This window comes from Microtus pennsylvanicus, chromosome 12 (assembly GCF_037038515.1).
Source record: "Microtus pennsylvanicus isolate mMicPen1 chromosome 12, mMicPen1.hap1, whole genome shotgun sequence".
NCBI classification, from domain to species: Eukaryota; Metazoa; Chordata; class Mammalia; order Rodentia; family Cricetidae; genus Microtus; species Microtus pennsylvanicus.
Window position 1 is genome coordinate 91646632 of NC_134590.1, and position 27216 is coordinate 91673847.

Consider the following 27216-nt stretch of genomic DNA (forward strand, 5'->3'; position numbering starts at 1 on the left):
ATGGCTCAAGAAAAGAAGGTGGAGGACCCCGAGAAAGGCATGGATGCCACCCCAGGTCTGTGATGGCCAGGGAGCACTGGGGAGGGAGTAGATGCCTCGGCCTGCAGGGCCATCTGGCCATCTCAACCAAGCTTGTCTGGCCTGCCGGGCTATCACAGTCTTCCTGGCTGGGTATAAAGTCGCAAGTGATTGGCAGTTTGAAGCTTGGTCACTTGGGTCACAGGTGACACCTAGGGGCCTTTGTCACTTACGGAGTATCTAGCTTCTGGTGTGATGATAAGACTGGCCTAAGAGGGAGAGGGTCAACTGAGGTGGGTGACCCCACGTCCCAGGCGTGCCACAGGCGCAGTCTTGACAGCTCCCCACTGAGGTTTGCCAGGCTAAATAGTGTCAGTTGACAACACTAATCACTCAGATACTTTTTCTTTTTCCAAGACAGGGTTTCTCCATGTAGCCAACCTTGAACTCACAGAGATCCACCTGCCTCTGCCTCCTGAGTACTGAGATTAAAGGAGTGTGATACCACGTCCTGCTCACACAAATACTTTAAAAAAAAAGAAAAAGAAAAGGCTATATGGGGCTGGAGAGAGGGTTTGGTGGGTAAGATCCCTGGCAGCTCTTCAGAGGACTTTGTTTCCCTTCCCAGACCTGTGTGGTAGTTCAGGATCATCTGTAACTCTCTGACGCCCTTGCCACACCCTCATGGGCATCAGCCACAGACATACATTCAAAAAAACGTTCTTGAACGTAAAATTTGAAAAAAAGATTGTGTGTGTGCATGTGCATGTGTGTGCATGTGTGTGCACGTGAACATGGTCACACGCATCTCCACCATGAAGGGCTGACAGCACCTATGTGTTGAGACAGTGCCGGGGTGTGGGTGACATCCCAGGAGCCATTCCTGTTAGTGACTTGTGGTCATCATGCAGGGACCACGAGATGCACTGAACAAACCTCAGGGTCAGTGTGTGATCTGAATGGCTCTGCTTACCCCTGCACCAGCCCTTCTCAGAGAGGTTGGGGTGAGTGGCAGCTTCTGTGACTCCTTCTCCAGCAGTCCTGATCTTGCGAAAACTCGTCTCGGGGCTTGGGAGATGACTTCACAAGCATGGGTGCCTGAGTTGGACCCACAGCCCATGGCCACATGCAGTGGCTCCCGACTGTGACCCCAGCACTGAGGAGGACACAGCTCTTGACCTCTGGCCTACATGTGCACCTGTATATATATGCACTCATTCACACAGATGTGCATACACAGGTACAGGTATCCACACGTAAGCACATGACCATCAACACATATGCGCAGACACACGCGCGCACACACATACTGTCAGCCAACCTGAACAAATACCTACTCACCCTCTTTGTGTGACCAGAAAGACTTTTCCTGAGGAGCTGCAGCACTCAGGGCCACTCCCCAGGTAGGGAGCCCACAGCAGACGGAGTACAGACACCACCCAAGTCCCACTTGGTGGACTGTGAGCTTTACTGGGGTCACTGACAGGCCTGTGGGTGAGGAGAGACAGCTGCACCCCCAAAGCCACCCCAGTGTAGGTGACAGCTCACAGAGCTGGACATCTGGAGCACACTGCACAGCCTGCAGGCCACAACAGGCTGGAGAGCATCCTTTGCAGACGCCTCAGCTGCTCTGAGCCTCCTCCAGGCAGCTGGGCGGTTCTAAAAGCATCTCTCGGCCGTCCTCACCACTGTACACATCTGAGAGGGTCTTAGCTAGGGTGCTGGTTACTGGGATAAACACCGTGACTAGAAGCAACTTGGGGAGGAAGGGTTTATTTCATCTTACAGCTCATAGTCCATCATGAGGGAAGTCAGGGCAGGAGCTGAAACAGAGGCCCCAAAGGGTGTTGCTTATTGGCTTGCTCCCCGTGGCTTGCTCAGCCTGTTTTCAGGAATACCTGCCCAGGGAGGTGCCACCCCAATTGCCTGGACCCTCCCCCATCAGTTATTAACCTAGAAAGTGCTACCCAGACTTGCCTACATGCCAATCTGGTGGAGGCATTTTCTCAGTCCAGGTTTCTCTTCCCAGACACGTTGTGTCGGGTTGTGTCAGCTTGACAAAAAACAACCAGCATACAGAGGGAGGAATTGGTGAACCTAGTCAGTTTCAGGGACTTCCTGAAGGTTCTGAATGGTTTACTTTCGCGTTCATGAGCATTCTGGGCTTGGCAGAGTGTTTTAATCTACTCAATACAATGTCCATAAACACGCATACTGCAGGCCACTCCCCTCCAGCTTGGAGTTCAAGTCCACGCTCTGCTGATGCTCTGTGGCCCAGGACCTCCTCTCTGGCTTCTCTGATCCTTGGTGCATTGGTCACTTCCTGTGATGCGATGATACCACGACCTAAGGCAACTTAAGGAAGAGTTTATTTGGTTTGCGGTTCAGAGCAAGAAGAGTCTATGCTGTGGGAGGCGCGGCGCAAGCCGCAGGGACAGAAAGCTGAGAGCTCGCGTCTGGAGCCACTGGCAGGAAGCAGAGAGCAAAGCAGAAGTAGCACAGTCTGCCCCAGTGACGTACTTCCTGCAGCCGGGTCACACCTAACCACTCCCCAAACAGTACCAGAAACAGGGACCAAGTATTCAAACATATGAGCTTATGGGGGCCATTCTCATTCAAAATACCCAAGAAGTCAGACAGAACAGGAACCTGGAGGCAGCAACTGTTGCAGAGGCCATGGAGGGTGCTGCTCACTGGCTTGCTCCCCATGGCTTGCTCAGCCTGCTTTCAGGACCATCACCCCAGGGATGACCCCACCCACCATGGGCTGTGCCTCCCCATCAATCACTGATTAAGAAAATGCCCTAGAGCGAAACCTTCAGGTGGCGTCTTCTCAATCAAGGCTCCCTCCTTTCCGATGATGCTGTCTCTGCCTTGTGTCAAGTCGACACAAATGTAGCCAGCACCTCTTTGAAGCCACAGACAAAGAATCCAGGCTTCGTTCACTCCTGCCTGCATCCTTTGTCCTTTCAAAGTCAGCCCCGCATCGTCCACTGTGCTACCAGCCTGGGACGGACAGCTCCCTGGGACCACAGCAGCTGCAGTTTTCCCATCCATTTTACCAGGAGCACAGAGGCCCTCAGGAGTTAGAGCTCAGCTGGGTGACCTGAGGGCCCTCCCTTGGATTCCAGTGGGGGGGAGGGGAGCCTTTACCTCAGCACCAGCCTGCAGGGCAACATCAAGTTTCCTGGAGCTCTTTTTCTCTGCCCACTGCACATGTTGAAATTCTCACTGCCCCACCAGCTCTTTCTCATGTAGACCTTCATGGAGAGCGATCTCTCTGCTTAAAGCCTCCTGCAACAAAAAGAGGAGTTCTTACTTTAAGTTGTTTGTGTTTTGCTTGCATTCACACCGATTACAGTTTAGTCCAAGGTCCCTGCAGGGGACAGGCTCATTTTCCACTTCCAGGCCTCCAGGATCGTGAGCTGATATTGTAGCCTCCCAGCCTCAGAGGTGCCATCATAGTGAAGGAAAACACACCGAGGCACGGTTTGAGAGTTTGAGTCTTTGATCCAGCTGCCGGGATCTGAGTGAGAAGTTTCCCTCACGGTCCAGTCCAGGGCCTAGTAACTCGGGTCCCCCCAGCCGGTGCTGCAGGAAGGGTGTCACGGGGGCGGCCTTTAACCCAGGAAAGCCCTGTGCTGCTCCCGGTGTACCCTGTATTTCATTTGTATTTTAATTAATAAAACTTGCCTAAGTTCATAGTAAAACAGTGCCACTGGTCAGCCTTACAGACCAGGCACTGGCAACACACTAGTTTGCCATAGAAACCGAGCAGTGCACGCCTTTAATCCCAGTGGCGCATGCCTTTAATCCAAGAACTAGAGAGGAATATAAAACTGAAGGAGACAGCTCAGTCTCAGTCTCATTCTGAGATTCCTGGAGGCAGGATCACCATTTTCAGACTAAGGTAAGAGCCAGTGTCTGATTGCTTTGTTTTCTGACCTTTAGGTTGAACCCCAGTTTCTCTCTCTGAGTGCTTCAGTGCCCTCCGCTTCTAGCCAAAGCAGCTTGCAAAACAGTTCCAACACACACGGAGCGGCCCTGCTTCAAGACCCTACACGTGCGAGGACTGGCCTAGCTGCGATTCCCTCTTTATTTTTATTTTTAATATAACTTTATTTTATGTGCGTTGGTGTGAGGGCATCAGATCCCCAGGAAGGCCACTGTCTGGTCTGTCTGTCTTCTATTATCTATCATCTATCTGTCTGTTTGTCTACCTAAATCTACGTCTGTCTGTCTGTCTGCCTGCCTATTTGAGTTACAGGCACACCATGCTGCCCCTGCTTTGTTTTATTTTTTTAACCTGGGCACATATGGACCTAAACGCATGTGCATCAAGCCCTCACTGAGCGAGCCTGCTCGTAGTCCCCAAGTACTAAGTTGATAAACAGGAGCCGCTGTGCCTGGCTCCTCTTTTTAAAAAAAATTAAATTTATTTGTCTCTTTTTAAGGGTGGGGCATACCACTGTACTGTATACATGTGGAGGCCAGAGGGCCACTGGCAGGAGCCAGCTCTCTCCACCCCCTTGGGCTTTCAGGGGCTTGAACTCAGGGCAGCAGCTTGCACCTAGCCACTGAGCCTCCAGCCCCTTCCTGTTTGCGTGGAACTCCCTGTGGGGGCTGGAGATGCTGCCCAGTAAAGAATGCTTACTGTTTCCTCTGCTGGCCACAGTGGGTACTGCAGGTGCAAAGTGCTTAGACTTCACCTCGAGTTCCAGGACAGTCAAGGCTGCACAGAGGAATCCTGTCTCAGAAAAAAACAACAAAATAACCAAAACAAAAACCCCAGAACTGTTTTGAAAATGCCTGTGAGGGCTGAGGCTGTGGTTCGACTGTGGAGTATTGGCCCGGTGTATACAGAGCCTCTAGCTCCAACCCAGCACCACCTACACCTGTGACTGACTCTTGTTTGTTTGGTTGGCTTTTTTGAGACAGGATTTCCATGTATAGCCCTGGCTATACTGGAACTCGCTCTGTAGACCAGGCTGGCCTCAAACTCACAAAGATTTGCCTGCCTCTGCTTCCCAAGTGCTGGGATTAAAGGCGTGTGCCACCATCGCCCGGCGAACACCCGTGACTCTCTCTTACAGTTCCTCTCAAGCTGTGGAGCAGTCACTGTGACGGAGAGGTGCTACTGAGGCTCTCACGACACGGGCCAGGCCATGAGACCCCGATGACCATTCCTGAGCTATTTCAGGAGTCTGTTGAGCGATTCAGCGCTTACCCAGCCCTGGCCTCGAAGAATGGCAAGAGGTGGGACACATTGACATTCAGCCAGTACTACGAAGCATGCCGCAAGGCGGCCAGATCTTTCCTCAAGGTGAGCAGCCGCCTCTGTCAGCCATTCAGAAGCAGTGGTTCATAGGGTGGAGTGGCAGCCTCTGGGGTCCTAGCATACAGGGAGTTAAGGTAGGAGGCTCCTAAGTCCTGAGCCAGCCTGGGGTACTGAAACCCTGTCTCAGAAAACAAACATAAGGTTTAAAAGAGGTTGGGCAGAGCCTCAGTGACCGCAGTAGTCTCTGGGTGTGCGCAGAGTCCTGGGCTCATCCTCAGTACCTGATAAAACTGGGTGTGGTGGTGCACACCCATCACCCTCAGGAGTGGCTGGAGCAACAGAAGTTCAAGGTCATCCTCTGCAACAGAGGACCTAGCCTGAGGAAACACCTGTGGGGCTGGCTTACCATCCCAAAGGGTTAGTCCACGGGGAGCATGCGGGATGCTGGGTGCTGGAGCCACCGCTGACAGCTTACATGTTATGGGTAAGTGGGAGGCAGAGCACAAGACTTGACCTGGGGTGAATCTTTGACACCTCAGAGCCCACCCCCAGTGACACACCTCCTCTGACAAGACCACACCTCCTAATCCTTCCCAAACAGTTGGGTCAACTGGGGACCAAGCATTCAAAGCGTACGAGCCTGTGGGGCCATTCTCAAATACCACTCCCTGACCCATCGCTTGTGGTCACAGAATGCAAAATACATCCAGTCCACCTCCAGAAATCCACATAGTCTGTCACAGTCTAACACTGTTTCAAAGTCCAAAGTCTCTTCTAAGACCCAGTGCAATCCGTCACGTCTTTCCAGCATGCAGTGACTCAAAACGTATATCGTCATTCCAAAAGGGAGCAAAGAGGGCATAGCAAGGAAGCCCTGCCCCAGAAGGACGGAAATCCAGCGGTGAGCTGGATTACTCCACGTCCTGTCACTCTGGTGTCAGAGAGCGCGGACAGCTCTTTGGGTCTCTGCTCTTCCCAGCTTCGATGACAGTTGCACACTTCCCTCCCTTGGGCTGGCTCCCCACTTGATCTGCGGCTCTCCTTGGCAAGTATCCCATAGTTCTGGCATCTCCATCATCTTGAGGTCTCTAGTACAATCCAGGCTTTTCTGTCACAGCCCCCACGCGGGGACTCCCCTGCCACATGCCTGGCCTCAGCGGCTTCTCTAACCACAGAGGGAGTCCAGAACCGCATGACTGATACTGCCAAGTCCCACTGCTTGCTTGGGATGGGCCCTGGCCACCCCGGACCAACGCTCCTGTGATTTGAGTCGTTGCTACCGTTCTTTGTTGCATAAACCTTCCTTTAATTCCTTTCTTAGTTGCAAGATTGACTGGGTGGGATCTTGCTCTGTGAGTGCCAATCCTCTTTTTTTAGCATCAGGCTTTTCTTCAAGCTTCTCGTGCCCTTGAGCGCAGGACGTGGCCCCAACATTACACTTCCTGATGCCGCTCAGTGCACGTTTTGTATTCCTTTTTGCCCCGCTCACTCCTTTTGCCATGTGACACAGTCAATATTAGGCTGTCTTGAAGTCTCCTTTGCCCACAACATTGGTTCAAATTGGTTCAAATCTCTTCACTTTAGCCTTAGACAGAAAGCAGGTACATTTTTCATCAAAATATCTTTTTTTTAAAAGATTTATTTATTTATTAAGTATACAACATTCTGCTTCTATGTATGCCCGCACACCAGAGGAGAGTGCCAGATCTCATTACAGATGGTTGTCAGCCACCATGTGGTTGCTGGGAATCGAACTCAGGACCTCTGGAAGAGCAGCCAGTGCTCTTAACCACTGAGCCATCTCTCCAGCCCCTCATCAAAATATCTTAAGAGTGGTCTCTGACCCTGTTGTTAATATTGCTCCCCTCTGAAGGCCCTCGAGCTAGGGCTCCACAGTCTACAGTCCCCCAGCAGCTGTCTGCAAACCTTCACATGCACACGCACACACATCCTCATAATCAAAACGAAGGGCATGAAGAAGGGTGGATCCTGGGTTCCCACCAGCAGCCTGGCCTCTATGCTGAGCACCAGGGAAAAGCCCGGGACCTTGTCTGAAAAGACATGAGGGCCCCCGGGGACAGGATACTCAGTACGGTGGGTGAGTCTTACACAAAAGGCACACACCGCAAGATGCCATCCCAAGGGGTTCACAGAGCAGCAGACCCACGTTGTCAGGAGGCCTGGGGAGGGATGGAGTTCGTGCCAAATGGGGGTGGAGATTCATGTGGGGACAATGGAAGGTTCCACGTGGATGCTTGGAGAGAGGTGACCCGAGCTTATGGCACCAGAGTGCAGGCTGGACGGCAACTTCCTGCTCTGCGCAGGCGCTCCACTCAGGCGCTTTCCTTTTTCTTCTCACCTCACGATCAGATCTTGAGAAGCGGACATGCCCAGGAGCTGATGGTGGCTTCCTTCTGATTTATTTCCCTCCAGCTGGGCCTGCAGCGCTTCCATGGCGTTGGCATCCTGGGCTATAACTCCGCTGAATGGGCCATCAGTGCCCTTGGTGCTGTCCTGGCTGGGTATGTTCCCCCTTGGGGTCACGTGGACGAACCACCAGCTGCGCAGTGCTGAGTCTGGGAGTCGCACAAATATTGAGGACGAGGCCACCAAAGTTAGATGAGCTGAGGCAACTATTCCACCACCACGGGGTACCAGAACTTCCGACTAGTTAGGGTCATGGGCAGCTCGGGTTCTGACACTGTGACCCGGAACAGAGGGAGTAGTCTCTTTTTAAACCAAAAGTCACGAGTAAGGGGGTCAGGGGTGATAGAAGAAAGGATTTTTACAATTTGAGGTTCAGTCCCAATGACGGTGACGGTACTTTCCGGGAGCTTACGACTCAGTAACACTTTACAACTAGAAGATCCAATTTGTGAGAACTCGGAGCCAGCGCAAGCTGGAGAGGGGCTTGCTGGCTCAAGGCTATGGTAACACAGCTCCTGGCACAGCTGGAGTCCTGATGTTTAACCAGCTGTTGTCGTCATAACTGCAGAGAATATGGGACGCTCAGGCAGAAGAAGCAGGCTAGGTGGCTGGTGGTTTTGAATTATTGTGAACTCCACACTCAGCACAAACCCCGATTCAGTCAGAGCCTGGCGGTGGTGGCGCACGCCTTTAAACCCAGCACTTGGGAGGCAGAGGCAGTCGGATCTCTGTGAGTTCGAAGCCAGCCTGGTCTACAAGAGCTAGTTCCAGGACGGGCTCCAAAGCTACAGTGAAACCCTGTCTCAAAAAACCAAAAAACAAACAAACAAAAAACCTGATTCAGATTCGGAGGTCAAGAGTAACACACCTTCCACCCGTGGCCTTGGCCTCATCTTTCTTTTAAAAACCTCTTAAATTTAAATGTAAAGAATTGTGCAGATGTGTGTGTGTGTGGTGTGTGTGTGTGGTGTGTGTGTGTGGTGTGTGTGTGTAGATGTCTACAGAGGCCAGGAGATGGGGTGAGGGCTCAGATCCCCTGGAGCTGGAGTTATAGGCCATTGTGAACCAAGTGGATGCTGGGAATTGAACTGGGGTCCCCTACAAGAGTGGCCAGCCAGCTCTCTAATCACTGAGCCATCCCCAGCCTGGGCTGAGCTCTCACTGCTGGCGACCTCCACAGAAGGCTGGTGGTTTGGGGCTCTGTGGTACAGAGAGCCTCTTAACACACACACACACACACACACACACACACACACACACACACACCCGAGCTGCAGCAGGGTAGCCGCTTGGATGCTAACAGCCTTACTTACGGCGCCAGCATGAAAACCCGAGTTCAATTCTGAGAAGCCATAGAAGATGCTAGCACTGGCTGGGAGATGCCGGCTCGGTGGACAAAGGCACCTGCCATCAAACCTGCTGATCTTAGCTCCATGCTCTGGGTCCCCAGGGTGGCAGGAGAGAACCCGCTGGCTCCCCCTGACCTCCACTGTTCGCCGCGGGGTGAGTCACCGCATCCACACAAATACCTGTGATTTGAAAAAGGATAAATTGTAGGAAGAGCCTTGGCTGCTCCTCCAGAGGACCCAGGTTCTCCCAGCACCGCATGGCAGCTCACAACCATCTGTAACTCCAGCTCCAGGGGATGTGATATGTCCCTTTGGCCACTCTGGGTGCTTTACATACGTGGGATACACAGACATGCAGACAAAACACCCACATACATAAAAAAAAATTAAGAATGAATTCTTCCAAAAGCACTGTCTGTCCACACTTGAGTGTGTCTGCTCTGCTGTCCCCAGGGGCCTCTGCGTTGGCATTTATGTCACCAACTCGGCCGAGGCCTGCCAGTTCGTCATCAAGCATGCCAAGGTGAACATCTTGCTGGTGGAAAATGACCAACAGCTGCAGAAAATCCTGTCGGTGAGTGGGACTCGCGGCGGGTCGGTGCTGGGGTGCGCTGTGGTGCATCCACAGACCTCCAGAAAAAAATTGCTTGGGGGCGGGGAAGGTGATTGTGGGTGCTGGTTCACCTCACTTTCTAGCATCCCTCTGAAGAATGCATTCGCGGGAGGCTGGCATGTCTGTCTGCCAGCACTATCCTGTAGCGTTCATGTTCATACAGATGTTCATACAGATGTTCCAGAAACGCCTCTCATTCCTCACCTGTGCACAGGTGCCCAGCACCTGCCTGGGTTTGCAGGATGGTCTGGAGGGAGGGTCCCTGGAAGGAGAGCCCAGGGGGCCAGGCGGATATGTTGTTCAGCTTGGCCATGAGTAGCTGGGGAGGTGGCTCAGTGAGGACCTGAGTCTGTCTTCACAGTGTGAGGATGTCAGACAGGACCCTTGGCCAGTCAGTTATTGAGAGACACTGCCCGAAAAGACAAGCAGAGAGTGATGGGGAAGATGCCCAACACTGTCCTCTGACACACGGACAGACAGACACATACATAGACACCAACGTTAAAAAACAAAACGCAAGAGCTGCCGTGACAGTTGGCTCTGTGTCTCTAGGCTCGAGTCAAACATTCTCTAGAAACAACGTGAGCAGGGACATGTATGTCTACCCGTGGTCTAGCTGTTGGTCATGTGTCCCCAGTGAATTCCTTCTTAGGGTGGCTGGAGTCTAAGGCCATGTGCAACAGCTCCCTTTGACTCCTGGTTGCCAGCATTGAGCTGGGTCTCATGTAGCCCAGGTTGGCCTCGAGCCCACCGTGTAACTGAAGCTAGCCTTGGCTTCCTGATCCTCCCGCCTCCACCTCCTGAGAGCTGGAGTGACGTGTGCTGGGTCCAGACCCCAGGGCTTTGTGAGTGCTGGTGACTGTTCTGCCCACTGAGCACAACCCCAGCCTTCATTTATAAAAATTACTTTCCTTTTTTTTAAAAAAAAAAAAATGTTTATTTACATATGAATGTGTCCGTATATTTGCCACGGTGTGTGGAGGACAAAGAACAGCTTTGTGGGGTCGGCCCTCCTCTTCCACCATGTGCAAACGCCTTTACGAGCAGTCCGGTGTGGACCCTGAGCCCACCGGGAACTCTTTCAGATTCCACCGGACAAGATGGAGCCCGTGAAAGCCATCGTGCAATTCAGGCTGCCCTTGGGGGAAAACATCCCGAGGAACCTGTACTCGGTGAGTACGGGAGGAGGGGGCCTGTGGGGCGGGGCCTCTGGGAAGGACGGGGCCTGCGGAGCGACGCGTGCCCTGTGTGGGGGCGGGGCTTGCGAGAGGGGCGGGGCTTGAGTATGGCTGCGAAAGTAGGTGGGGACGCAGAGGTAAATAGGCAGTGAAGGGCAGGACTCCTTGAGGAACTGTGCAAAGTGGGGCCTTAAAGGAGGAGTGGGTGGGGCCGCTCTCGGGAAGGAAGTGGACAGGCCCACGCGAGTGAGTGGGGCTCCAAGAGGGAAGTGGGCGTGGCTACAGGGACAGGTGAGTAGTGACAGAAGATGAGGCGGGAACTCATTATTTTGTGCCTGTCAGAAAGTCGAAGGAGTTGAAAAAAACAAAACAAAACAAAACACCCAACTTGAAAACTAAGCGGATTAAAACATGTTATTTAAAACCTTATTTTCAGCTTCCAAGGGGAAATTTTGCATATATGTATTTGCATGTTTTATCTTTTTGAGACAGATATTCTGTATCATAGTTATTTAGAGCCTAATATATGCGTTTTCTCTTTTCTCTTACGAATCTTACCGCATTTATTTGTGTTAGGCGTGTATGTATTGTGGGAGGGGGCATGCGGGGAGGTCAGGAAGGTCGTCCCATTCCATCATGCAGGTCGTCAGGCTTGGCTGAGCTGTCACACCTGTCTACAACCTAATACTTAACATCTGTGTACACTGTGGAACGACTACATTGAGGCAGTTAACACACATGGCTGTACATTGAGAGTTCAGGACAAGTCAGGCGTGATGGCACACACCTTTAATCTCAGCACTCAGGAAGCAGAGGCAGTTTCAGTGTTGTGCTTCTGTTCGAGTCGTACTCTATTATGTGTATCCGGATTTATGAACGTTTCCTCTAGCTGCTGGGTCTTTCAGGCACAGATCAGTCACAGGTCATTAGAGGGCCCATGCCACTACAGCAAGAGTATCGTGAGTCTTGGATCGCTTTAAGGTTTATGTTTGAAGCAAGACTAGGGACACAGGCCTGCCACCCTAGCTACTATGAAGGTTCAGACAGGAGGATTCTAAGTTTAAGGCCTGCCAGAGCAACAACTAAAAGAAGAGGGCTGGGGGCGTGGTCAGGGTGGAGCCCCGCCTAGAATCCCCAGTGAGGGGCTGGAGGCGTGGTTGGGGTGGAGCCCCACCTAGAATCCCCCAGTGAGGGGCTGGGAGTGTAGACGTCTGGTGTTTTCTTGCCTGGTGTGTGATGGGAGAACCTGAGTTCAACTCAGCATTAAGCTGAGTTTTAAAGGAAAGAAAAAGCAAAAGCAAACCTCCTTAGTTAGATGTACCCCTGACCATGGTTGGCACTCTTGAATTTGGGGCAGAGGACCCTTGGCAGGGATGGTCCTGGAACCTTGCCTCTGACCTTTAGCCACTAGGTGGCAGCAGCGGTTGTCCCAGAGGAACGAGTCAATACATAGATTGGCATGTTCCCTCTGGGCGGCGGTGCCCCTAACTGGTACACACACAGGGGGTGGTTCTGTTGTGCCCCTTACTGGTACACACACACACAGGGGGTGGTTCTGTTACATAGCAGTGTATTATCTACTCTAAGGTGGCTGGGTGGCCCCATGAGGTTGGAGTGGAGATAGATCTAGATATGTATGTAGCTCAGGCTAGTCCTAAACTCACAGCCCAGCTGGCCTAAAACTTGACATCCTCCTGCCTCAACCTCCTGTGCGCTGGGACCATGACAGGGGTTCAAGCCTAGGTTTTAAGATTCAGTTTAAGAATACACTTTTTTAGGACCAGCGCCTCAGTCTGCTTAGCTGCCCTGGACGATCATCTAAACCTGAAGGATGCCATTGCCTTTTGTCCGTTAGCAGAGGCAGGCAGATCTCTGAGTTCAAGGCTAGCCTGGTCTGCAGAGTGAGTTCTAGGACAGCCAGGTCTACACAGAGAAGCCCTGTCTCGAAAAACAAAACAAAAGGCCAACTCCAAATGTCTTGAGCAAGGAAGGTCATTTGCCAGCCCCTTTCCCTGCAGCTTAGAAGGTCTGGTTTTAGGCAGAGGGCTGTAGCCAGGGGCTTGCATCCTCTGGGGTCCTATTCTCTAGCCCCTGGGGACCCTGCAGCCCCTGGGGACCCCGCAGTCCAAGCTGTGCTAGCTGCATTCCTCCTCTTCGTGAGCTCTAGCCCTGGATTGACGGGATACTCCGGCTTCATTCAGTCAGGGATGACAGCTGAGGTGAGGAAGCCTGGACATGTGAGCTCAGGAAAGCCTAGGAGCTCCCCTCCCAGGGTCACCAGCTCCTGGGGGAGGGACCAACGAGAGGGCTTGATCCTGGGAACTCACATGGTGGCAGGAGGGATTCCCCAGACATGCACCCCAAAATAAGTAATTAAATGTAACTTTAAAAGGTTTTGTTTAAGTGTTTTGAGGGTCAGTCTTTTGTTACTTACACCCATGTTGTTCCTTCAGGATAGTGTACACACCAGAGGGGCTGTGAAGAGACCACAGGTGCTGTCCAAAGCCAGGCACAGCCAGGCAGTCAGTCAGTTCTCAGGACAGCCCAAAGAGAGGGGCTAGCATCCCTGTGCTGTGGATGAGGCCTGTCTGAGCTGACAGGCCCTGGGGAGGTGGCTGGAGTGTGGAAGTCCTGGGCATGTCTCTCCCAGCCCCTTGGCCCTTCCTCTGTACCAGCTGGCAACATTCCTGGGGGTAAGACGGCAGGACGGGGTCTAACAGTAGCCATGCGGGTCCCCACCCTCCACCCTCCTTCCCGTCCACAGTGGCATGACTTCATGGAGCTGGGGAATGCCATTCCCAATGTGCAGCTGGATCGCATCATCCTGAGCCAGAAGGCCAACCAGTGCGCAGTCCTCATCTATACCTCGGGCACCACAGGGAACCCCAAAGGGGTGATGCTGAGCCATGACAACGTAAGCCAGGGTTCCCCTGGAGCATGCTCTCCCTGGGCAAACCAGAGCAATATGGAGGGGGGCTGTGGGTCTGTGTGGGTCTTCTTCCAGGGGACCTGGACAGTTGGTGGAACTGAAGGCTTGAAAGTAGGCCTGAGTTCAAACAGGGCTGAGCAATCTTGGGCAAGAAAACTGATGGTGCCATGCCTCAGTTTCCCTGTCTGTGAAATGGGAGTTGGCTTTGTGGTTTCTATCAGGTGGGTGTCTGAGTGAGTGTGAGTGTGTGTGTGTGTGTGTGTGTGAATTCTGAGTGAATGTGTGTGTGTGTCTGTGTGTGTGTCTGTGTGTGTGTGCAGGCCAGAGCCTGACCTCAGCTGTGGTCCCTCAGGGCTGTCTGTCTAGAAACCCACCTCTCTAAGGCTGGCTCTATTGGTGAGCACCACCACACGGGTTCTGGGTACTGGAACTCAGGGCTTTATGTAGGACAGGTTCTTTTTTTTTTTTTTTTTTTTTTTTTTTTTTTTTTTTTTGGTTTTTCGAGACAGGGTTTCTCTGTGGCTTTGGAGCCTGTCCTGGAACTAGCTCTGTAGACCAGGCTGGTCTCGAACTCACAGAGATCCACCTGCCTCTGCCTCCCGAGTGCTGGGATTAAAGGTGTGCGCCACCATCGCCCGGCTAGGACAGGTTCTTTACCCACCAAGACATTTCACCGGCTTCATTGGTTTATTGTATTTTAAGATTTTATTTATTTATTATGTATACAGTATTCTGCCTGCATCTATGCCTGCAGGCCAGAAGAGGGCACCAGATCTCATTATAGAAGATTGTGAGCCACCAATGTGGGTGCTGGGAATTGAACTCAGCACCTCTGGAAGAGCAACCAGTGCTCTTAACCACTGAGCCATCTCTCCAGTCCATTTTATGTTTATTTTTTGAGACAGGGTGCCATGTAGTCCAGGCTGGCCTCAAACTTGCTATGTAGCTGAGGATAGCCCTGAACCCCTGATTTTTCTGCCTTCACCTCCTGCGTGTTGGGATGATGGCGTGCTTGTGAGAACATGTGTGTATGATGTATTTCTCGCTTGTTAGGCCTCCCATTTGGACCCAGGGTCACAGGTTCAGCTCATGTGTCTCCACCTTCCAAGTGACTGGGATTGAGGGTGATCACACATACACTGCGCTGTTAACTTGACACAAACTGGAGCATCGGAGAGCAGGGACCCTCCAGTCAGAAAAATGCCTCCCGAAGACTGGGCTGTGGAGAAGCCTGTGGGGCACTTTCTTAGCGATCTGTAGTAGATCTGACTTTCTCTTTTGGGCCACTAATGTGCTCCCAAATCACAACACTGAGACTTATTTTAAGTTATGAATGCTTGATCTTAGCTTAGTTTTTTTTTTCCTGGCTAGCTCTTAATTTAAATTAACGTGTTTCTCTTTTATCTACCGATTGCCTCGGGGCAGTTTGCCTTCTTTCTGTGTGTCCTGCTCTGTGTGTGTGTGTGGGGGGGGGGCTGCCTAGCTTCTGGCCCCGTCTCTCCCTCATTCTCTCCCTCTCCTCCTCCTTCTCTCGTTTTTCCTTTTCTGCAGCCTAGATTTCTCCTATGTATTCTGCCTGCCAGCCCTGCCTATCCATTGTCTAACTGTTGACTTCAGTCCTTTGTTAGACCAATTGGGTGTATTGGGCAGGCAAGGCCAAACAGATGCAACACATCTTTATAGAATTAGACACATTTTGGGGCTGGAGAGATGGTTCAGAGGTTAAGAGCACTGACTGCTCTTCCAGATGTCCTGAGTTCAATTCCCAGCAACCACATGGTGGATCACAACCATCTGTAATGAGATCTTGTGCTCTCTTCTGACCAGCAAGCAGACAGACAGAACATTGTATACATAATAAATAAATCTTAAAAAAAAAGAATTAGACACATTCTTACATTGTTAAACAAATACAGCATACACAAAAGTAACACAACTTTACACAGTTAAAATAATGTTCAACAACAGTGATCAGTTAGGAAGGCCCAGCCCACGGTGGGTGGTGCCATCCCTGGGCTGCTGGTCCTGGTCTCTGTAAGAAAGCAGGCTGAGCAAACCATAAGAAGCAAGTGAGTAGGCAGCACCCTCCATGGCCTCTGCACCAGCTCCTGCCTCCAGATTCCTGCCCTGTGTGAGTTCCTGTCCTGACTTCCCTCGGTGATGGTCTGTTATCTGTAAGCGTGAGCCAAAGAAACCCTCTCCTTACCACGTTGGCCAGCCACCAAGTCCCAGGGCTCCTCCTGTATCCACAGAGACAGTAGTGCAGTGCTCTCCCGCCAGCATGAGGTCCCCAGTTCAGTCTGCGACACCCAACCGTGACAGTGATGGGGGTGGAGATAGGAAGATCCTGGGGGCTCACTGGCCAGGCAGCCTCCTCAAATTGTGGAGCCCCAGGTCCAGTGAGAGACCTTGAATCAGAAGACAAGGCAGAGTGGGCTGGAGAAATGGCGCAATAGTTAGGGGTGGAGTTTGGAACCCAGCACCCACATAGCCGTCCGGGTGTTACATGAAGCTGCCACCTCCAGCTGAGAGTGCAGCAGAGACACGAGGGTTACAAAGCTTGGTGGGTCTTTTCTAGGCTGGCCACAGAGCAGGAGCAGCTGCTTTGAGAAGAGAGCCTGCCCCAGAGTCTGTATCTTAAGAAAATGCATGAGCGTGTGTGTGTGTGTGTGTGTGTGTGTGTGTGTGTGTGTGTGACTTGGTGGCTGGCTAGCCTAACCACAGGTGAGCAGCAGGTTCAGTGAGAGTCCCCAGAAGGTGGAGAGTGACTGCGCACTCCCCACACTGCACACTGACAGACTCCCACGTATGCAGAAGCACCCAGCAGGTGGGAGGAAGGAACGAGGCTGGGGAGACCACTTTGTGGGTTCATCTAGAATGCCACCCTGTAGGGGTTGGGAGATGGCTCGGCTGCTAAAGCTCTTTTCACATGGCATCTGAGTCACCATGTGGGTGCGGGAACTGACCAGATCCTCTGCAGGGGCAGCAAGCCGCTGAGCCATCTCGCCAGCCCCAGTAAATAAAATTTTAAAACAGTAAGGTAGGAAACAGTCGAGGAAGAAAACTGATCTCCATCTCGGGCCTCCTCACATGTGCGTGCACACACACACGCACACTCGTGCACACACGTGCACAGTGGTCCTCAGGTAAGGCACCAGAGCTCTGGGTTATCCTTGTTTTCTAGATCACGTGGACCGCAGCTGCCACAGGGCGGGAGTTGGAGCTGAGCTGCGCCTCAATGAAGCAGGAGACAATAGTCAGCTACCTGCCCCTCAGCCACATTGCACCCCAGATGATGGACCTCTGGTGTCCCATCAAGATTGGGGCGCTCACTTTCTTTGCTCAGCCAGATGCACTCAGGGTAAGGCTGGGCGTGGGCGCCACCAAGTGTCTGGGGGCCTTCAGGGGAGTGGACAAAGTCTAAGAAGTTTTTCTCCATCTTCATTTTTCCGCTCTGTTCCACAGCATTGAAAACAGCTGGGTAAATCTTAGTTTTATCTTGCTGTGTGGTGCAGTTGTGTAGAATGTACCCTAAACAAACTCAGCTAGAGGCTGTGTGACGTTGAATGTCTGTACTTTCGGTATTTGTGTTTTACTGGGGATGCGTGCCATGGTGTGCATATGATGGTCAGTGGACATTTGAGCGTCTATTCTCTCTTCCACCCTGTGATTCTGGGGACAAACTCTGGTCATCAGGCTCGGTGGTAAGTGCCTTTACCCACACAGCCATCTTGTGAGTTTTCCCTTTTTAAAAGTGTGTGCTTGGAGTGTGTGTGAGTGAGCATGCTCCTGTGAATTCCCAACCTTTAGGCTCAAGTCTGGGGAGAAGATTCTGGCCTGAGAAGCACCAGCTGCTCTTGCAGAGGACCCAGGTTCGATTCCCAGCACCCACATGACGGCTCAAAACCGTCTGTAACTCCAGTTCCAGGGATTCAGTGCCCTCCATGGGGCCAGCCATATACACGCATGTGGGCAAAACTCATGCTTATATATATAAAAAAAATCTATAAGCCAAAAGCCTGGCCAGTGTTTCAGCTTCCCCCCTTAGCAGACTTAGTTCAGAAGTGATTTCTTTTGTATTCAACTCCAGCGTTCTGGAGTATATAATGTTACCATTTCTGGATTCATCATCTGGTGTTTTCCTATGTGTTAGAGGAGGATTCAGCTCCTTCACTGTCTCCCCCCTCTTCCCCTTCTCCATCTTCTGAAAAGAAACTGTCCCTTGTCACGGCAACAAAGGGCTGACTACGAGGCCCCAACTCTGCTGCAGTCCTGTCAGGATTTCTCAGAGTGATCAGTAGGCGAAATATTTGTCTCTCAGGGTTTCTTCCTGTTAATGTTCTGCTAGGAGCTGGGTGGCTCATTGTTTGTTCTAGATTGGGATAACCGAAAGCAAGACCTGAGATGCTTCGTGACTTATTGGAAGGAAGGGAGCCAAGCAAGGGCCGGGGAGAGGACTGAGCCAGGAACAGAAGGCTGAGCGGAGTGTCAGGCATGACCACAAGGACACGGAACCTGTGTGTCTACCTGCAAGGTGAACACTGACACAAACGCAGCATGTGGCTGTGCCTGTGGGCACTAATGCAGTGCTGTGGGCCATGAGAGGTCAGGGCAGGCTCGAGTGGTGCCCTCGGCATGTTGCCCTGCAGGCCTCTCCCTGGCCTGTAGTAATAAGGAGCTGTGGGGCTGCGTCCCCAACACCCCAGCCGCCTGCCCGGCTAGCTTATGCCCCGAAATAATTACACGGACACTGTATTCTTTTAATCATTGCTTGGCCAATTAGCTCTAGCCCTTACTGGCTAATTCTGATATCCCGATCAACCCATTTCTAATAAACTGTAGCACCGGTCTTACCGGGAAGATTCTAGCCTAAGTCCATCCTGGGTCGGAGCTTCATAGCGTGCATCTTCCCTGGAGCGGGGAGCATGGCGTCTCTCTCTGAGGCATCTGCTCCCGAGAGGAGAGCTGTCAAGTCTGACTTCACTTCCTCTTCCTCTCAGCGTTTTGTTCTGTTTACTCCTCCCACCTATCTTCTAACCAATAAAATGGGCCAAGGCAGCTCCTTTATTAGCCAATGACCTTCCTCCATCATTAGGCGTCTGCTCCCGAGAGAAGAGCTGTCGAGTCTGACCTCACTTCCTCTTCCTCTCAGCGTTTTGTTCTGTTTACTCCTCCCACCTATCTTCTAACCAATGAAATGGGCCAAGGCAGCTCCTTTATTAGCCAATGACCTTCCTCCATCACTGCCCCCAGCCTGGGCCTCTTTACCGGGGTCTTTGCAGTTGTCTTCCTAGTTTCTTGGTACCATTCCTTCACGTTGCTGGAGATGACCCTCTGGTAGGCTTTTCAGAATAGTTATGGGAAAGAAATGTCTGGCTCCTTTCGTTCCAGACTTTGCCAAACTTCACGAGACTGCATGAGAAGTCTGGAGTCCACATCACCCCTAGTTGACAACTGGTGACGAGAGAAGCCAGTTAACACAACATACAGTGTCCTCACGAGGTCTGGGCTACAGGTTCAAACTAGGCTGTCTCGTGGCTAAAGTGGTTGTCGTGGAGCCCTGGGGAGATGCATTCTCTGCCTTTACCAGGTTCTAGAAGAAAGGCTGCCTTTATTCCTCAGCTTGTGGCCTCTTCCTCTTTGTAAAACATGTCATTGTGTGTTTGTGAGTGTTTACTGCATGTATATATGTGCCCCGTTGTGTACTTGGTGTCCATACTAGCTAAGAGGGCATTGGTCCCCCTGGAGCTGAAGTTCCAGGTGGTTAAGAGTTTCCATGCAGGGGCTGTGCTTGTGCACCCAGCCCTCTAAGCAGGGAGCCCTCTCCAGCCTCCTCTCCCTGTCTGTAAAGCCGAGTGCACATTACCTGCCAGGTTCACCACTAACAAGGCAGAGAAACACAAACGTCAATGAACAAACGTCAATGTGTAGTAAGGAGCAGTGGGCTGTGTTCCTGCCACCCGGCTCCCGGCCGCCTGGCTAGCTTATACCCCGAAATAACAACACACAAATTGTATTTATTCAAATACTGCTTGGCCCATTAGCTCTAGTCTCTTTCTGGCTAACTCTCATATCTTGCTTTAACCCTTATCTAATAATGTGTGTAGCACCATGAGGTGGTGTCTTACCAGGAAGATTCTAGTGTATGTCCATCTTGGGCTGGAGCTTCATGGCGTCTGACCCAGAGAGGAGAGCCATGGCGATTGCCTCATTTCCTCCCAGCATTCTGTTCTGTCTACTCCACCCACATAAAAGGGCTGATCTATCAAATGGGCCAAGGCAGTTTCTTTATTAACCAATGAAAGTAACTCCTCATCACACATGTATGTGACCACAGAAAAGCATACATGAATACAGCTCATGCATTCAAACACGTGAACATACCCTAAGCAGTCACAAACAGACATAGACAAATATGTATGTAAACGCACTGTCTCAGTTAGACATTCCGTTGTAGTGATAAGAAGACACCTTGACCCAAAGCAAGCTGTGGAGGGAAGGGTTTCTCACACTTCCACGTCGCAGTCCGTCACTGAAGGAAGTCAGGACAGGAACACACACAGACCAGGAACCTGGAGGAGCTGGTGCAGAGGCCATGGAGGGTGCTGCTTACTGGCTTCCTCAGCCTGCTTTCTTATAGAACCCAGGACCAGCAGCTCAGGAATGGCCCCTCCCAAGGTGGCCTGTGCTTCCCCATCAATTACTGATTAAGGAAATGCCCTAGAGCCAACCTGGTAGAGGCATTTCCTACTGGGAGTCCTCTTCCTAATGGCTCGAGTTTGTGTCAAGTTGACAAAACACTAACCAAAATACATCCAAACATAAGCCTAGACATACAATACAGTAAACACATACAATAAACACATAAATGTACATTTACAGGCAGTGGCAAACACGTAAGTGCAAGCGTACAAACACAGACATGAGCATGTAAACACACTCAGGTGCCATACATACCTGTGTGATCACCCGGCACACACATGAGCCTCAGTCCCTGCTGAGGCTCCCGCCTCCTCCCATGTGGACTCTGGACAGGACACTGAGCCACCTGATCACCCAGAAAATCTGACTTCTCAAGATCCTTTATTTATTGTTACTTTTTGAACTTGTATTAAAGTTTAAATTTACAGTGAGTACTGGTGGGGGGGGGGTGAAGGCGTCAGGGTCAATTACAAGGGGAACAGTGGGAACAGTGAAGCATGTGGATTCATAGACATGGAGCCACATAAGACATAGATACAGCCATATGCAGACACAACCACATGCAGACTCAGACACAGCTACATACAGACAAAGACAAAGAACCGCACACAGACACGGAGCCATGCGCAGACACAGAACCACACGAGACACAGAGAAACACGCAGACACACAGAGAAACATGCAAACACAGAGACACACGCAGACACAGAGTCACACACAGACACAGAGACACACGCAGACACAGAGACACACGCAGACACAGAGACACATGCAGACACAAACACACGCAGACACAGAGACACATGCAGGCACAGAGACACACGCAGACACAGAGACACACGCAGACACAGAGTCACACGCAGACACAGAGACACACGCAGACACTGAGACAGAGACACACAGACACAGAGACACACGCAGACACTGAGACAGAGACACACAGACACAGAGACACACGCAGACACAGAGACACACAGACACAGAGACACACGCAGACACAGAGACACATGCAGGCACAGAGACACATGCAGACACAGACTCACGCAGACACAGAGACACACGCAGACACAGACACACGCAGACACAGAGACACACGTAGACACAGAGACACACGCAGACACAGAGACACACGCAGACACAGAGACACACGCAGACACTGAGACAGAGACACACAGACACAGAGACACACGCAGACACTGAGACAGAGACACACAGACACAGAGACACACGCAGACACAGAGACACACAGACACAGAGACACACGCAGACACAGAGACACACGCAGACACAGAGATACATGCAGACGCAGACAGAGAGACGCAGACAGAGACACACATAGACACAGTCTCGCACGGACGCAGAGACGCACGGATGCAGAGCCACACTGCCTGATGAGGACCCTGTAACCATGAATCTGATCCCCAGTCTCCACACAGAAGAGAGAACTGATTCCTTCCAGGTGTCCCCTGATCTCCACAGGAGCACCATAAAGAAAGTGAAGGAAAAAGAAAAGCCACATGTGGCCAGGAGTAATCCAGATAACCAGGGCTCTGAGGTTTTCAGAATAATACCTGCTGTGATGTCATCACATGCAGCCTTTCTGGTGGCATGCATTCCCTCCTCCAGGCCGCAGGGGCATTTCATACCACAAACAGTAAAGCTGCAGGGACAGCTCAGCTGTAAGACCGCTTGTATTCAAATGCCCAACACTCAGGTAAAAATCTGAGCGTGGCCACCTGCACACCCATAACCCTGGTGCCGTGGAGTGGAGCAGGTCTCTGGGAATCACTTGGCCGCCCAACCTCGGGTTCTGGGATCGAGTAGCCTCAGAACATGGCCTTCCTCCTCTGCCCTTGTGTGTGTGGCCGTGTTGATCTCGGGTGTTTTGTTTGTAGAGGGATGGGATGCAGGGTAAGTGCCCAGCACGGAGTCCTGTGCAGTGGAAACACCTTTGAGTGTGTCAGGTGTTTCCACTGCCCCAAGGGGCTTGAAAGTTTCCCATTTTCGGACATCTCTATCAAGTGTGGATGCCTGCTTCTCCATCGCCTCCAGTGCAAGTCATGTATCCATTTTTAAAGTGTCGTCGTCACTCATGTCTCCAGGGGGTGAGCTGGCAGGCAGGTCACCACCTCTGCTGGTTCTTCTTTCACTGTAAATGATGATGAGCATCTTCCCATGGGCACACTGCTGCTTGGGTTTCACCTTTTTGGTTCCAGCTGTTTGTGCCTCTCTTTTCTTTTTCTTTTTTCTTCTCTCATACAGTCATCTTGACCGCAGCCCCCGCTCTGCGTCTCATTGGGCTGTGCTTGCTTGACACCACTAGGAGCCTTGCTCTTCTCTGCAGGGAAATGGAGGACTATCTGGATTTAATTTCTCTTCAGATCTTTTGCATTCCAGGTGTTCTCAGGTAATGAGTCCTTACCAGATGCCACGGTTGGCAATTGCCTTCTCCTGTCATCTGCTCTCTTTCGTTCTTCCCATCGCGGTCTTTTGAAGCGGGAAGGAAGCCTGGCTTTGATGAGTTCAGTTTGCTGCTGTCCCCCATGCTCTGCTAGGACAAAGCGTGCCCGTCTTCCTCGATGTGCCGTCTGCTCTTAGCTCCTCACTTAGAGTTGATTGTCGTGCTAGGTGAGAAAGAGGGCTGAAACCCACGCAGGGCTGTCTGCTTTTGTACACGAATATCCTTTCCCAGACGCAGGAAGCTACTCGGGGGATGCATGCTGAAAGCACGTGATCATGAGTGTAAAACGTTGTCTGTGAACCTGTTTGTATGTTCTCGCACACACATGCACACATGTGCCCAGGTGCACACACGTGTACACTCATGTATTTGTACGCATGTGCACACATGGGGTGGGGTGGATGAATCTGAATCTGACTGGCTGCTGTGAAGCCGGGGTGGGGGGTTGTCCCCGTGTTCTGGGGAAAGGGGGAGGGACATGTGTGACTCCTGAAGGTGCCACGAGGCCTCATGCGCCCTGTCCTGCACAGGGCACCTTGGTGTACACTCTTCAGGAGGTGAAGCCTACCGTTTTCCTGGGGGTGCCTCGTGTCTGGGAAAAGATGCAGGACACCATCAAGGAAAATGTGTCGAGGTCCTCAAGTCTGAGGAAGAAGGCGTTTGTATGGGCAAAGATACTTGGCTTAAAGGTCAACACCAAGCGGATGTTGGGGTAGGCGTGGTATCCTGGAGTGGGGGAGAGGGATCACGGAGGAGCTCTGTCATCTGAAGCTGGCTGTCCTTGATGATGCCGTTCCCAGGAAGAGAGACATCCCCATGAACTACCGCATGGCCAAGGCCCTCGTGTTCACGAAGGTCAGGACGTCCCTGGGTCTGGACAACTGCCATTCCTTCTTCAGTGGGGCCGCTCCGCTCTCCCAGGAAGTCTCGGAGTTCTTCCTCAGTCTGGACATCCCTATTGGTGAGATCTACGGGATGAGCGAGTGCTCTGGACCACACACAGCCTCCAGCAAGAACAGATACAGAGTTCTGAGGTACCCCAAGTCCCCAGTGTCATGGGTGATGCCATGAAGGGGGTGGTGACCTCTGGCAGAGACACATCCTGACCTGGGTATCCTGACAGTCCCATTCTCCAGCCCTCTGGCTTATCCCACAACCTTCCAGGAAGGGCACTCGCTCGAGAGCCACCTGTCATGTTGTGTGACTTTTCCTGGGGGAGACCTGAACGAATGTGTGTTTAGCCCAGATAGAGCGCCAAAAATACCAGAGAACACTTCCTCCCAAGTACAGCGTACCACGCTTCTGGGGTGGTGGCTTTCTGCCTTTGCTTGAGGTTTCTAGCGTACAGGATGCAAGCGAGGGACCAAAATAACAATAATGATAAAAATGGAGGAGGAGGGATGGCCAGAACTTGATGGTGTCCCTGAACTGCAGACACCCTTGGGTGCACCTCACCTGAACATGGCCTTCTCCCCCGTGGCCACATCATGCCATTTTACCAGGACACTAGTCGTGCTGTGGGCTGGACTGAGGAGGAGGCTCCTGTGTCCACCCCCAGCACTAGGAGGGCAGGCAGATGGCCAGTGATAGAGCACACAGTGCGTGTCTGTAAGCCAGTGAACGCAGAGTGCTGCCTCAGTTTCCCTCCCGTACCTCTTCTCCATACGTTTCCTCTCTGCGGATATTCCACCTTGTGGTGCTTTACACCGCCGTCCTGGCCATCACAGGGCTGTTGCCCCCAGTGTTCTCAAAGGGGAGGTGACATCGCCATCCCGAGGTCTTCAGGGATTTCTTTTCTCCACGTAAGTGGATGTAGAGCTGGGCGGTGGTGGCGCACGCCTTTAATCCCAGCCCTTGGGAGGCAGAGGCAGGTGGATCTCTGTGAGTTCAAGGCTGGCCTGGCCTACAAGAGCTGGTTCCAGGAAAGGCTCCAAAGCTACAGAGAAACCCTGTCTAGAGAAAAACCTAAATAATAATAAGTGGATGTAGAAACAACTTCCGGTCCTGCGGGGCTTCCAGACGCACAGAATATGGAGAACCTGACCACTGGGTATCGGAGGGACATGAGTTTAGCTGGGACAGTAGACGAACCTCAGGACTCTGGGCTGCTGGTGTGGGAGGACCCAGGGTTGGCAGCACCGTGTCCCTGGTGGTCTCCTCCCGGCAGCTGCGGCAAGGTCTTCAATGGCTGCAGGAACATGCTGTATGGGCAGAACAAAGACGGCATGGGCGAGGTGTGCATCTGGGGCCGGCACGTCTTCATGGGTTACCTGGACATGGAGGAGGCCACGTTGGAGGCATTGGATGAGGACGGCTGGCTGCACTCTGGGGATATGGGCCGCGTGGATAGCCAAGATTTCCTCTTCATCACTGGCCGAATCAAAGGTACGACACACCTTTGGAGCAAAGAAAGCGAGGTGTGCTAGGGGAACTGACAGGTTACCAGGAGTACAGGCAGTATGGGAGACATCAGGGTGCCTGATACTAGGGACACCCCAGGTCATGGGGACCTGTCATACTGGGGGCAGGTCGCTCTGGAGTGAGACTGGAGCCCGAGGCCAGGAGGTCCCAGCGAAGGTTCAGAGAGAGTGGGGGCAACCCTACCAGCACAGCCCTGGGAAGGCTGGGGCTGGAGAGCCGCAGCCTGGAGCTATCCTGGGCTACACAGTGAGGGTCAAAGTGCTCAGGAAGGGAAGGGTTTCTTCAGCTCACAGCTCAGGCCACATGCCATCATCCAGGGGGTCAATGCAGAAAGCAGGAGCTAATGCAGAGGCCGTAGAAGGGTGCTGCTTACTGGCTTGCTTGCTCAGCCTGCTTTCTATAGAACCTAGGACCAGCAGGACAGGAGTGGTTCTGCCCACGGTGGACTGGGCCCTACCACATCAATCTCTAATTGAGAAAATGCCCCACAGGTCAATCTTGTGGAAACATTTTCTAGCTAAGGTCCATCTTCCCAGAGACCCCTGGCTTGACAAGTTGACCAAAGCTAAGAGGACAGATTCTGTCCACGTGGGGTCCTGAGAACATAAATGTTGGGAGGGAAGCAGGAGTGGGTGGGGACTTGGGGTGCCTGCAAGGAAGCCATATCAACCTTTGCCCTGGTCCCAGGTTGGGGGGGGCACTGTACCAAGCTGGGATCTCGTTCCAGAAATGCTGATCACGGCTGCTGGTGAAAATGTGGCCCCCATTCCCATCGAGACCCTAGTGAAAGAGAAGATTCCCATCATCAGCAACGCTGTGCTGGTAGGCGACAAGGCCAAGTTCTTGAGCATGCTGCTGACGCTGAAGGTACCCGCAGGCGGCCGGAGCTCTGGGTCTGGGTCTGGGTTGGGGTCGGGGATGACCAGGGAACGTGCATGGTGACAGCTTTGTCCTGGGGCAGTGTGAGACAGACCGAATGAGTGGGGAGCCGCTGGACAACCTGAACCTGGAGGCCCTTAACTTCTGCCGGACACTGGGCAGCACGGCAGCCACTGTGTCGGATGTAGTGAAGCTTCGAGACCCACTGATCTACACAGCCATCCAGCGTGGCATAGACAACGTCAATCAGGAAGTGATCTCTGACTCGCAGAGAATTCGGAAGTGGACCATCTTGGAGAAAGACTTTTCCATCCAAGGTGGAGAGCTGGGTGAGTAGCCTGGTCTGGGCCTTCAGAGGGCAGCTCTGGGCTGTACCCTTCCCTGGTGGTCAGGTCTGTGGGACCAGCTAGAACATGGGACATTTACCAGATGCGTCCAGCTCCCGACTGGCCTCCCAGTGTTGCTTCTTCCCTAGGACAGACACATTTATGCTCTGGAGCTAACGTCAAAACTCTTCACCCTGGGCTGGAGAAGTGGCTCAGTGGTGTGTGTGCGTGCACATGCATGTGTGTGGTGTGTGTGTGTGCGCGCATACACACACACGCCAGCCAGAATTCAGATCCCAAAGTCTGTAACTCCAGCTGCCAAGGGATCGGATAGTCTCTCCTGGCCTCTTTTCACAATGCATTCAAATGTACACACACACACACATAGTTAAAAACTTTCTTCTAGGCAGAACCGTCACTACACCAGTCCATTGGACATCTCACCCTCTCACTGAAAGCAGGAAAAGCCCCAGTCCAGCCGTGGGACCCTGTCCCTAGGTGCCCACAAGAAGTGTGGAACTTTGCCTTTCTCAGTTTGACTAACCTCTCATTTCTCCACAGGGCCAACAGCGAAACTCCGGAGACGTATCATAACCCAGAAATACAGAACCCAGATCGAAACCATGTACTTGTGA

General features: G+C 52.2%; 1 protein-coding gene across 1 annotated transcript; it reads left to right on the plus strand.

Annotated features, from left to right (window-relative positions):
• On the plus strand, nucleotides 1-27216 carry LOC142832816 (long-chain-fatty-acid--CoA ligase ACSBG2-like). The gene is made up of 13 exons (XM_075943573.1): nucleotides 1-55; nucleotides 5112-5341; nucleotides 7730-7818; nucleotides 9526-9646; nucleotides 10771-10857; nucleotides 13628-13777; nucleotides 16977-17153; nucleotides 23486-23667; nucleotides 23756-23989; nucleotides 25123-25340; nucleotides 26104-26243; nucleotides 26338-26584; nucleotides 27143-27216. The coding sequence occupies exons 1-13, from the start codon at nucleotides 1-3 to the stop codon at nucleotides 27214-27216; spliced, it is 2004 nt and encodes a 667-aa protein (XP_075799688.1).

Coding starts and splice junctions, on each gene's coding strand:
- LOC142832816 (XM_075943573.1), top strand. CDS start 1: ATGGCTCAAGAAAAGAAGGTGGAGGACCCCGAGAAAGGCATGGATGCC. Junction 25,341..26,103: donor CATCACTGGCCGAATCAAAG/GTACGACACACC, acceptor ATCTCGTTCCAG/AAATGCTGATCACGGCTGCT. Junction 26,585..27,142: donor CATCCAAGGTGGAGAGCTGG/GTGAGTAGCCTG, acceptor ATTTCTCCACAG/GGCCAACAGCGAAACTCCGG.